This window comes from Sinocyclocheilus anshuiensis, unplaced genomic scaffold (assembly GCF_001515605.1).
Source record: "Sinocyclocheilus anshuiensis isolate Anshui unplaced genomic scaffold, SAMN03320099.WGS_v1.1 scaffold423, whole genome shotgun sequence".
NCBI lineage: Eukaryota > Metazoa > Chordata > Actinopteri > Cypriniformes > Cyprinidae > Sinocyclocheilus > Sinocyclocheilus anshuiensis.
The window spans coordinates 1,342,812-1,355,392 of NW_015549610.1; the positions used below are offsets into that span (position 1 = coordinate 1,342,812).

At 37.0% G+C, this 12,581-nt stretch overlaps 1 protein-coding gene across 1 annotated transcript in view; it reads left to right on the plus strand.

Annotated features, from left to right (window-relative positions):
• LOC107659212 (monofunctional C1-tetrahydrofolate synthase, mitochondrial-like) overlaps window positions 1-12,581 on the plus strand; it is a 44,553-nt gene that overhangs the window by 6,014 nt on the left and 25,958 nt on the right. Inside the window, exons 7-19 of the mRNA XM_016448078.1 lie at window positions 1,224-1,360; window positions 1,539-1,650; window positions 2,030-2,112; window positions 2,980-3,077; window positions 3,202-3,375; window positions 4,656-4,792; window positions 5,478-5,524; window positions 6,001-6,108; window positions 6,298-6,372; window positions 7,385-7,487; window positions 9,328-9,404; window positions 10,309-10,449; window positions 11,554-11,622. Of these exons, the coding sequence (XP_016303564.1) occupies window positions 1,224-1,360; window positions 1,539-1,650; window positions 2,030-2,112; window positions 2,980-3,077; window positions 3,202-3,375; window positions 4,656-4,792; window positions 5,478-5,524; window positions 6,001-6,108; window positions 6,298-6,372; window positions 7,385-7,487; window positions 9,328-9,404; window positions 10,309-10,449; window positions 11,554-11,622 (1,361 nt within the window). The remainder of the gene's footprint in view (window positions 1-1,223; window positions 1,361-1,538; window positions 1,651-2,029; window positions 2,113-2,979; window positions 3,078-3,201; window positions 3,376-4,655; window positions 4,793-5,477; window positions 5,525-6,000; window positions 6,109-6,297; window positions 6,373-7,384; window positions 7,488-9,327; window positions 9,405-10,308; window positions 10,450-11,553; window positions 11,623-12,581) is intronic.

Genomic DNA, 12,581 nt, shown 5'->3' on the forward strand with positions numbered 1-12,581 from the left:
GGTGACCTCTTTGTTTTTTTTGGGTGTTATCCCATAAAATTGTCACGACCGAAAAATGTCATCATTGTTTCGGTAGTGACAAAAGGGAATACATAATCCTCATATTTGGGGGAAATAAACAATTTTAGTACAGTTATGTATTTTTTTTGTATTTTAGTATGTTTTAATTTGCGAGTTAAAATTAAAAATAAAGTATACTGAATTATCAGCTAAGATGTTATGATAGTTTGTGGTTCAGTGAATATTCAAACTAATGAAACGTTTACATTAGTATGATCATCTTTTTACCCTTTACAAAGAAAAATTGGATTCAAAATAAACATCTCATAAATTACACTTGAAATATTGTTAAGAATTTAATTATTGATTTAATGTAATAAAATAGCCAAAAAATATATTTACAATCTAGATGTAAGCAAAATCTTAATAGGTCAATATAACCCTTCTAATTAAATTATTACTGTTTTGGTAGTGACAAATTTGGGGAGAGGACAAATATTCCAAAAATGTATGAAAATGCAATATGAGAATTAACTGCACAATTACTAGAAATGTGTACCTTGGATATTATACAATTTGCATGCATACAATTTTTGGGAAAAATACACATTACACAAATACACATTTTTTCTCAGACGTTTCCAACTCTGACTTTGGACCAAGTCTGTAGAATGGCCCATATATCAATATATTAAAAATATCCTCCAAAAATGCATGTACACTGACTTTCAAAAGTATATGAGGTCTGTAAGTTTTTTTTTTTTATGAATTTCATTTATTTATAAATATTTATAAATATTATTACAATATAAAATAGCTGTTTTCTATTTTAATATATTTTAAAATATAATTTATTCTTGTGATGCAAAGCTGACTTTTCAGCAGCCTTTACTTCAGTGTCACACAATCCTTCAGAAATCATTCTAATATGCTGATTTGGTGTTCAAGAAACATTTATTATTGTAAATGTTGAGAACAGCTGTTCTGCTTAATATATATATTTTCTGTGACATTATAAATGTCTTTGCTGTCAGTTTTGATCAAACTAATGTGTGCTTGCTGAATAAGTGTTAATTTCTGTCCAAAAATATCTTACTGACCTCAGATTTTGGAATGCTAGTATACTCTTTTTATTGTAGCATAATGTAATGTTGAGTTTACGGTGAATTGATTAGAGCCAGTTTAAATATACAGTATTTACTTTTTTTGTAACACTCCTTTAGATGCCCCATTGATTGGTAAGATGGCAGTGCTGGTGGGTGTTGAGGGACCCCTGAAGGCAACTCTTCAATTTTTGTTGCAAAACAATGGCATGATGGTGCAGACCTGCCAGTGGAGCTCAAAGCACTTGCAAAAACAGGTAAATTGATAACTGGGAGATATTTATTTTTCAGGTCAGTTTTTAGGTGTAGTTTGCTATTTTCAGCAGCAGAGGGCAATGCTGCTTTGTTTCAGGAGGGACATCTGGATAGATCATAGGAGGCATACATAGGAGGCACTTTTCTTTCTTTCTTTCTTTCTTTCTTTCTTTCTTTCAGATCATGGATTCGGATGTGGTGATATTGTTAGAGACTGACCACAAGGGCCTCCCACCCACTTGGTTAAGACCCGGGGTGGCAGTCATCAACCTCAGCTCAGCCCTAATGGAAGGTACATTTATTCAAAGTAAAGATATTAAGCATGGCTCACATTATAACAGTTGTTTTTTACTTTGCTATACATAAAACGTATAGATCCGTTCTTTACTTGAGAAGTGCCATTTGAGAATCGAGGAAACTATTATAATTGTAGTACCATGTGAAAGACAAGCATGTGATTCCTCTGAAACCGATTAAGTCAGGAACGCAGTTTTCTTCACCTTTCATTACCTGCCATCTCCAGGAGACTTTAATGGATATAGAGGCCCATGCTATTTCCTCCATAACCCACAAATTCCATTAGTGTGGGAACATAATAAGACACCACTAATTGTATTTCCTTAGATGCTCAGTCCAGGCCAACTTTTCATACTTATGATCTTATTTCCTAGAACACCCTGACAGTTGGGAGCACAGGGCTGAAGCTGAATCTGGTGCAGGAGTTGGGCCTCTAAGTGCTGCGCTAAGAATGCAGGTGAGAGGCCTGTTGTTGTTTCTTTTTTGTATTAAAATCTTTAAAATAGGATAAGTTATTCTATCAATTTAATATTAAATTAAACCTTAAGTGATTTACCAATTTAAAGATGAATTTATTTGACAGTTATAATTATTATTTGTTAGAGTAATTTATAAAAAAATTAACCGTAAAAAGTTGGGAATAAGTTTTTATTTTTTAAAGGGGATTACCAAGGCTGCATTTTATTGATCAATAAATAAATACTGTCAAATAAATATAGTCAGTAATGTTGTAAAATATATTATTACAATTTGAAATAATTGTTTTCTATTTGGATATATTTTAAAATGTAATTTATTCCTGGCATGGCAAAGCTGAATTTTCAGCAGCCATTACTCCAGTGTGAAATGATCCTTCAGAAATCATTCTGATATGCTGGTTTGAAAAACTGATAATTTATTGCCTGTTGTCCTCTTTTTAAAGCTGCTTTACAGCAGAATTAAGTTTTGTTTGCATCATTGAAACATTAATTTGATTTGAATTTGGTGCTCAAGAAACTATTATTATTATTATCATTGTTGAAAACAGTTGTGCTGCTTAATATTATTGTGCAGACAGGGTTTCAGGATTCTTCAATAAATAGAAAGTTAAAAAGAACTGCTTTTATTTGATATTTAAATCTTTTGTAACATTATAAAAATCTTTGTCACTTTCGATCAGTTCACTGTGTTTTGAATGGTAGTGTTATACCAAATCACAGTAGTTATTGCCAGTATGTTTTTTTTATAGTATATATTTGTGCACAGTTTGTGTACATAATTATGCAATGAATCTTGTCATTTTGAAGTGTTCACTGAGATGTTTGTGGCTGTTGTGATCTGCCAGCATGTAGTGAGGAGCAGCAGGAGGTGGATACAAGAACAGCAGTACCAGCCGTGGAGGCTCCACCCACTAAAACTCCAACCACTCTCACCTGTGCCTAGGTACGAACAGCCTTGCCTTTTAGTTTCTACAGAATATGCATCACTCAGACCTTTGCTTGTTCATTTGTGCACAGAACTAATTGGTCTCTTCATCTTTCTTTTTGCATGTTTCTGTAACCCTCAGTGATATAGAGATCTCCAGAGCACAGACTCCCAAACCCATATCCCAGCTGGCTCAGGAGGTTGGGCTGCTTCCAGAGGAGCTGGAGGCCTATGGAAACACCAAAGCCAAAGTCCATTTGTCCCTCCTCAACCGCCTCCAACATCAGCCTAATGGCAAATATGTCCTGGTGGCAGGGTGTGACATCAGTTTTTACTTTCACTGAAGTTTAATTCATGTCATATTACTTATCTAAGGGTGTGTTTACGCTTGAAAGGTTTAGTTTGATTTGATTGGTTTGGTTTTTACTGTTTGGTACAGGTGTTGATACCAGCAGATCTTTGTTTGCATGCAAGAATTCCTGGCAATATTTTGACTCCTTTGCATATTTCATAAGCTTTTAGTGAGTTTTAAGCTGGTAAAAATACCACCATATATATGTACACACATGCAACAAGCACAATTAGTCTGACACACAGCATTGTTTTGGATATTTGGTAAGTAATTTATTATTATAATTTTTTTAAAGCAGGTTATCACCTTATCCTTATGCTTTTTTTATCTTTAGATTCAGTCTTAAAAACGAATGAATGCTAAGAGAACCAGGACTAAATGTATGATTTGTTTTTTTTGGTTCAGACCAAAAGAACTAAGAGAACCAAAGTACGAAAAGTGTGAATACACCCTGAAATGATACGAAAGCAATGATACAAATTTTTATTGAACAACCAAGTTGAACCAAAACTGTATTGACTTCATTTGTTGAACAGGTGTTAATCAGTAAATTTAAAGACATTGGAAGCTTTTTCATCAGTTAATGGCAGATAGACTGATGACAGTCATTTTTGCCTTGAAATAACCTAAATAGGAGAAATAGGTTAAAAGCAAGCATCTAAGGAAAACTTCAGGTCAGTGTTTGTGTGTTTTCACGCTCACGTCCGTGTACACGTTTGTACTCTGCCTCTAAATTCCTAGAGAGAGTGATTGCTGGGCCCAGGGATCTTATCTACTGCTGGCTCTTGAACCCACCAGGAGCCTCCCTTTCATCCGTGTGTGTGAAGCGTGGCTCGGGTCAGCTCCAAATGGGGGCCCAGGGTCTCTTTCATGTGTGTGGGGAATGCGCAGACCCCTGGCTTTATCAGCAGCCCCTTCCCTCTCCTTAACTCTCCTTCTTTAAGTCCCGCTCTTTGTTCTGCCTGCAGACGCTGTGAAGCAACACTGCCCTCCCCACCCAGCCTACTCAATTACTGTCAGCCACTGGCATGCCTTTACTGCGCTGCCAAAAGAGCAGCTCCACAAAGACTGAGAGAGAGGGCAGATGCTGATGGGGAGAGGGTTTGCCAGCAGCCTAATGTAGTGAGATCAGAGGGAAAATGAAAAGAGAAAGGCAGAAGGATGAATAGATGTATAGTCACAACCCTCTCCCTTTAAATGTGGGAAAGCATGTGTTGATAATGTTTTCGGTCTATGTTTTTCAGTATAACTCCCACTCCTCTGGGTGAGGGGAAGAGTACAGTGACCATAGGTCTTGTCCAGGCCCTTTCCGCTCATCTTAAGCTCAACTCTTTTGCTTGCCTGCGACAGCCTTCCCAGGGCCCAACGTTTGGTGTCAAAGGTGTGTTTTTGTGTGTTTGCTTTACCTTAGTTTGATATTGTAGTATACAGATAACAATAAGTAACGTAACAACATTTCAAGGTATCACAGATGCACTTCCTGAAGGTTGCTCCAAAATGTAGGCATTATAATTATGCAACTTTCTAAGATCTAAGCACTCATTTTAAGGCACTGTAACTTGTCCTTTGTAGAGTAGGCAATCCCAAAATGCCCTGCAATGAGTTCAGTAAAACAAATAAATCCAAGATGGTGGAAAAGGAGAGAAATGGTCATATAAATTTATCAATATTGAAAAATAATTGAAAATAAAATTAAACACCGTTAACTGAAATAACATTTAATTTGAATTTATTGTAAATATACAAATAAAAAATATATGGTGTGTGTGTGTATATACACAGTATTTTTAAAATCAATTCATAATGTAATTTTATTATAATTACATTTTATCTATTTATATAAGTATTTATTTATATATATGCTGATTATATATTTTTATATGTAGAGTTTCAGATCAGTCACAAATGTTTTATGATACTTAGGATGCTGCCCATTTAGGCAGTGCACAGCAAGACAGTTCACTAGATTTTGGATCAAGCTCATGTCTGGCTTTGTCAGACGTATTGTCTTGTGTTTTCATTGCTGTGTGTTTGTCAGCCTGCTTCATTATTTTGTCTCCCTGCAGGAGGAGCGGCGGGTGGGGGATATGCGCAGGTCATTCCTATGGAGGAGGTGAGTGACTACAGAAATCCTGTCTCCCGCTATCACAAAGCCCTTTCCCTAGTATGCCACAACTGATGACAGCTCTTAAAAACACACACACACAGCCATTGAGACCAAGTAAAATAAAGCGCAAAGTCCAAAACTCTGAGACCACTAGTGAAAATACTTTGGTTTTGTGATTTTCTAATAGATTTTTTTTATCATTACCAATAAATATCAGTATATCATTGTTGAAAATTTTCAAAGGAAAAATAACCTAATTCGGAATTTGTTGTTATATGTGATGCGTCCAAGTAACAGCATGCATGAAAATAATAAGACTTTTTATTTCTAGTTATATATTGTGTTTTTAATCCCATATTTTCTCTGTTATCTCAGACTTTTGGACAACACTGAACGTGTGTGTGTGTGAGAGCAGATACTGTCTTTGTCAGAAGCTTCAGAAAACAGCTTACTCAAACTCACTTTATTTTTTTTCCATTCAGTTTAATCTCCACCTCACAGGAGACATCCACGCTATAACCGCAGCCAATAATCTAGTGGCGGCAGCTATCGATGCCCGCATTCTCCATGAAGCTACTCAATCAGACAAGGTAAACAACTGCAATCGTAATGTTTTGATTTCACACAGAGCAGTCTCTCTGGGCTTTAATATTATGATTCATCAATAGTTAGTGTGTCATTAAAGAGTATTCTTCCTGATTCTATACAAGTCTATAATTGCATATATCACTTCCTAATGCTTTAAGTATTCAGCTATAAGTTGTTTTTGTGTCTTTTAGGCCCTGTACAGCAGACTAGTGCCGTCTGTTAATGGCGTGAGATGTTTCTCTCCTATACAGATGGCTCGCCTACAAGTGAGTGGACAAGACTTTGTACCTCTGACCTTTTTAACTTTTATTGCTTGTTAATACCATCATCATTTGACACAGAAGTTATTAGGGCAGTGGTTCTCAGAAAACTTCCAAGGGGGCCTCAAGATGATTTAAATAAGACAAAACAAGCATTAAAATAAACCAGAACTACTACATGATATGTCTTACTTGAATGCATCCCTTCAATTTCTTATTTTAATGTATCCCCTTTTTTTCATTGAAGAGCCAGGGCTTCAATGGCCTTGGAAAGCCAAATTTTAAATCTGTGTTTTTTAGACCTGGAAAAGTATTTTGGTGGCCAATATATAGGACGCCAAACTAAATATTTTTCCTTATCTTTAAGACTTATCCAGTAAATGGGAACCCTGAAGAACATTCACCTCTTAAAATGTCTGGAAAACGAAAAATGTGTAATCCACATTGTGGACAATGGGAGGTAATAAAAGATCTGCACTAGAATGTGTAGAAATTTGGAAGCAGTACATCAGATAACCAACAGGGGTCCTCATGCAGCTACTGCGAAAATGAGCAATTATTTCTTATGAGGCTGTAATTCAAAGCAAGTCTAGCTGTTAAGCAGTTTCACTCTTTTTGTTTAAGTAAACAAGTCAAGTGTTGTGTTATGTTGGCTGTGACACAGATAAGCTGAGAGACTCCTCTAAACACAAACTGTTTATCTTTGCTCAGGGACAGGCTGGGTTTACTTACATTTTGGAAAGGCAAAGCTGGTAAATTTACAAGCGACGGCCAGTGATTCAGAGAGAAATCTAATTAAAAAGATAGTCTGAAAGATATTTATGACTACTGGGGCCTCCGATAGCAAAATATTTGCAATTTAGGAAAAATCTCCTAAATTCTTCTTCTGAGTCAAGGCCAAAACTAACTGCAGTAATGAAAATGCTTTAATAGTAGGTTTGTTTCATATGAATGAACAGCTTTTTCATCATAATAATCACTGCACTTGTGTCTGTCTCTTCCTCACCTATGTTTTCAGCGTCTTGGAATAAACAAATCTGACCCCAGTGACCTCACACCAGAAGAGGTCAGGGCATTTGTCCGTCTTGACCTTGACCCTGAGAAGGTCACATGGCAGAGAGGTAGGAGCTTGAGCAATTTAGATTGCTTTACTGTTCTGCACTGGTACATTCTTACAAGAATCCCTCAATGCCTGATGAGTAACAGAAAGAGATTTAGAGATTGTGGTACAGGATATGTGATGCATAAGACAGTGAGATGAAGCATGCAGGATGATGACACAATATGTGGCCACTGGAATGCTATTGCCACATTTGACTCTTCTGTTTGAATTGGCTAGTGGGAAAGCACTATAAACTAGCCATGTCGTTACATCTGAGAGCAATTTTTGAGAACTAGTCCCTCTTGAACACATGCAATAACGAGTCTACTCTTCGCACCTGGAAGGCATGCCAAATGTAGACCTTCTGCTTTTGCTTATGGCGCAGTGCCGTCTGATAGCTGCGATCACTGGGGGCTGAGATTCAGCTGGATTGGGGTGTTTCCCGTTTTACTCGTGGCCGCCTGGGAACATCTGTTGCCTTTAGCCCTACATTCAGAAGATAGTGTTTCAGTGACTGATGGGATATTTACTCTGTCGGTTCAAAAGTGCACACTAAGATGAGAGCCCTGGAAGATTAACAACAGTTTTACATCTCTCTCCTGCTGCGAATGCGAATCTGTGTGTGTCTGAGAAGTTCTGACAATCCGTACAACTTTCTCAAAGTGACGTTCATTAATGTAATGTCTAAACCATTAAAGTTTCCCATGGTCCATTATGGGAAGATATCATTGTGAATAATGATCCTCGGACTACATTATCATGGTCTTTCCTTGTTTATTAATCACTCTTCAGATGAAACGTTTTGGCTGTGCTGTATGTTATGCTGTACTTCATGTACACCGTGTTCTCACAGATGGATGAATTGAAACCGATACACAAGAGGAATACGAGAGACAGCCAGAAAGCAGACTAAACCACTGTTGTAATTTTTGTTGCCTGTGACGTGTTTAAAATGAGGCTTATAATAATTGTTCTGTGTTTCTATGAGAAAATACCAGAGGGTTGAATTCTTTCCCTTCCAACTTGCTGGCCCTTAGGGAGTTGTGTTTGTGTCTCATACTGCACCCTCCTACATTCAGCTTGGCTGCTGAAAAAAAACACAAATGCAAAAAGTCTTTGAAGAATGCATGCCTATTGCAAGGTTATGATTTCGCCTGGCGTCCATCCCTCTGGGTCTCTTTAGGTCATTGTTTTTTGGGATTCATTAGATTGCCTCATACATCTCCTCAGCAGTGACTGCAAAATCTGTTCCGCTTGCAGCACTTAGCATCCAGCTGAGTTCCCTCATGAGGTGATTCTCTCCAGCCATTGTCTTCAAACACAACTCTGCTACACTTGAGCCAACCAATGTGATGTTATCGCAACCTCATGAAAAAAAAAATATTGCTTTTATTATAAAAAAATCCTGCGTCTTGAAATGTTTCAATTGCAATAGGGAAACTTCACCCAGATATGAGAATTGTCATTTTGTCAGCCTGCATGTCACAAATTAAATATTTTTTAATGCTATTGGACAGTTCACTCATTGAGGAACTTTGTCCTCCATACTTCACTCTCATTCCTCCATACAAATGGAGTTATTAATAGTGCACCAATCATGTTGACTACTTCTGTGGCGCTTTTACAGTATGTCCTTTTATACCTTAAAGCTTTGCTTCCCATTCATTTGTAGAGCCTACAAAGTACATCATTAATGTCTCCTTGTGTGTTTTAGCAAGAAAGAAAGTCATGCAGGTTAGAAATGACATGAGTAAATGACCACATCATTTATTTTTGGGTGAACTAGCCTAAGGTAGAAGCACAGGCTTTTGATTCTTTGTTCTGTTTTCGCTTAACATATGTTTTCCTCTTTCAAATAGTTATTGATACCAATGACCGATTTCTGCGTAAGATCACTGTTGGCCAGGCTAACACAGAAAAAGGCAATGCTCGCCAGGTATGTGCTTCAAACTTCTGATTCAAGTAGCCAACATTCAAATGTGATTTGAGTTTTGTCACTTTTCCTCAATGATTATTTATCTCTTGTTCTCCATCCCTCTCTCACTTTTATGTATATTTCCCTTAAATGGAATCTGTTAAGTCTTTCAGTAAGTCAACGGCTGTCAGAATGAATGACTTTTAAACCAAATCAAGCAGATAACAGTGTGCACCTCAATGGGAAACAGTCTAAGTAAAAGCAAATGTCTCAAAAAGGCGTTACTGCGCACATACTGTAGCAAAGACCCTCTGAGCTGGTCAATCATGTGCTTACATTCGTCTCCCTCCCTCTGTACCAAAACCACTGAAATCTGCACTACAGCCTTGTACTTTTATTCTTGAGCAACATACAGTATACTATAATGTATGTGTATTTTGGAAAGACAGTAGAAGCCTGTGTGTGTGTGTTTGAAATTTAAAAAAGCACTGAAGCATGTTTCCTCAGGCTTTGCAAACATTGACTTAGGGTAGATAATTTCAGCAATTAGGGTGCTGTAAATGCAGTTAAATGGCAAGTAATGATGACACAAGTGGTGTGTATTAAGCGGCCCATCTCTCCTGATAGGGCATCTGGCCACCACTCCTCTGCTCCCAGCTGTTTTATTGGGGGAGTATTTGTTAGCTGAGAGTTAAACCAGGACAGCTCGGTTTTTTACTCCAGCTGGGGTTGTCTTGGACACATATGGAAGCAGTTTACTGTATGTGATAAAGAACCAGACTTGGCAGATGTTGCGTGTCTGTGTTTGACAAATCTCTCCACCGTCTATATCGTGACGACTCATTTTGATGGAAATCACCTAAATCATCACTGTGATGTGTTTGTGTGCTGGTCAGTATGTGATCTTCCCCTCTCGTTTTTACAGACCCAGTTTGATATTGCGGTGGCCAGTGAGATCATGGCTATCCTTGCTCTGACAGATGGACTGGCTGATATGCGGGCCAGGCTGGGACGTATGGTTGTGGGCAGCAGCAGAAACGGCCAGCCGATCACTGCAGATGACTTGGTGTGTGTATGTGTGTGTGTGTGTGTGTGTTTGAGAGAGCGAGAGAGAGAGAGAACGCTGTTAAAGGGATAATTTACCCAAAAATGAAAATTCTGTCATTAATTACTCTTATGTCATTCCAAACCCGTGAGACCTTCGTTCATTCCTTAAATGTCCTTAAAACATAATTCCTTAAATGTTTTAAGGACCTTCGTTCCTTAAAATGTCACATGGACTATTTTATCGATACGTTTCTGGGCTTTGAGCGTGTCAGTTGCGTTGCTATCTGTGCAGGGTCAGAAAGCTCTCGGATTTCGTCAGAAATATCTTAATTTGTGTTACAAAGATGAATTAAGGTCTTGCAGGCTTGGACATGAAGGTGAGTAATTAATGACATAATTTTCATTTTTGGGTGAACTACCCCTTTAAACTATATATAAATTGAGCAAAAATCACAGTAAAATGTATTTTTCAAATGAATTGTTCTTTTGAAATATCTATTCATCAAAGAATCCTAAAAAAGGCATATGTTTTTCCAAAAAACACTGCTGAATCGCTGCTGAAAATTCAGCTTTGCCATCAAAGGGATTAATTATATTATAAAATGTTATAATAGAAAACAATTATTTTAAATGGTAATGTTTGACAATATTACTGTTTTTACTGTATTTTTGATCAAATAAATGCAGTCTTAGTGAGTGTAAGAGAACATCTAAAGATTTAAAAAAATCTTATCTATAAATTTACACTGTGTGTATATAAACAATGATTACTAAATATTTTTAAATTATATTTAGATATGTTCATGTTGTCTAGATTCTAAAAACAGCAGTGTAAATTGATTGACAATTAAGTGTTCACAAAATAAATATTTAAATTATTGTGAATATATAGTGTTTACATTTATGTAATTCTAAACCTATGCAATATTTAAATCTAAGTTAAATGTAAATAAGGTGTATTCATATTAAACTTACACTGTAAGCTATATGAAAAAACAGTATTAGTAATATTTAGTCATTAATCACAAATCATCGGTCAATATTTCATGATGGTGACAGATGTATCACAGAAACTGCTATGAACAATATATTCTGACATTTCTTTGCTCTTTGGTTTTCTTAGGGTGTAACCGGGGCTTTGGCAGTCCTCATGAAAGATGCTATCAAACCCACACTGATGCAGACACTGGAGGTGAGACCTCTTCCCTGTTCCTGCACCCCAAACTCTCAGTATCTTTTACACAGTCGCTCGCTTGTGTGCTATTTTTCTTATTCTGTCTCCCACACACATGCACACATAACTGTCCTATCTTGATGGAAACTCCCAAACTTGGTACTCTCAGCATTGGTGAAGTGATAGGATATTCACAGAAAACACACACTCATACAGTAACACATGCACATCTGGTTTTGGTTTTGGCTCAGTGGGAGTGTGTCTCTGTCTTTCACTATCATACCCTGAATGCCACGAGAAAATTGGAAATGAGAAATAGACAGTGGTGAAAAGCCTGATTGTTGGAATGCCTTTCATCTTTATGGCTTTAAAACATGCTAATGACTAGTGATTGATGTTTGGTGTGTACAGGCGTATGTTTTTGCGTGTGAGATACACAAAAGTTGCAAGTTTGTAGAGAGGGCCACAGAATTGCTTTGTGAAACCTTTCCTGCCTGGTTTCCGGTTTCTCTTGTGAGGAGGAATCGTATCAGAAGGCAACAAAGGGTTGTGGGAATATTCTGTTTGTATGGTGCTATAATGTCACTGTTGTGATTGGGATATATGCGAGTGTGTGTGTGAAAGCGTGAGAGAGGAAGTGTGTGAATGACTGAACAAGAGGACGTGCATGTGTTCACAGATGGATCTAAGCCTGTTTGATATAGACTGAAGATGTGAGATTTATCGAGACTGTTAGGAGAAAATGTGTCTCCAGTAAAGTATGTGTATGACGTTAGCTGCACTTCAGGGACAAAATTGTGCCCAGAAGTTGTCTAAATGTAACAACCTTCCTTTAGACATTCAAGGACTTGGATTTCTTCATTTTGCTATAAAAATGTGAAGTGTTTTTTCATTTGTAGGGTTAGTCTGTAGTATTCATAATTTTACTGTTTTATATATGTATATATATATGTATATGTATATATATATATATATAT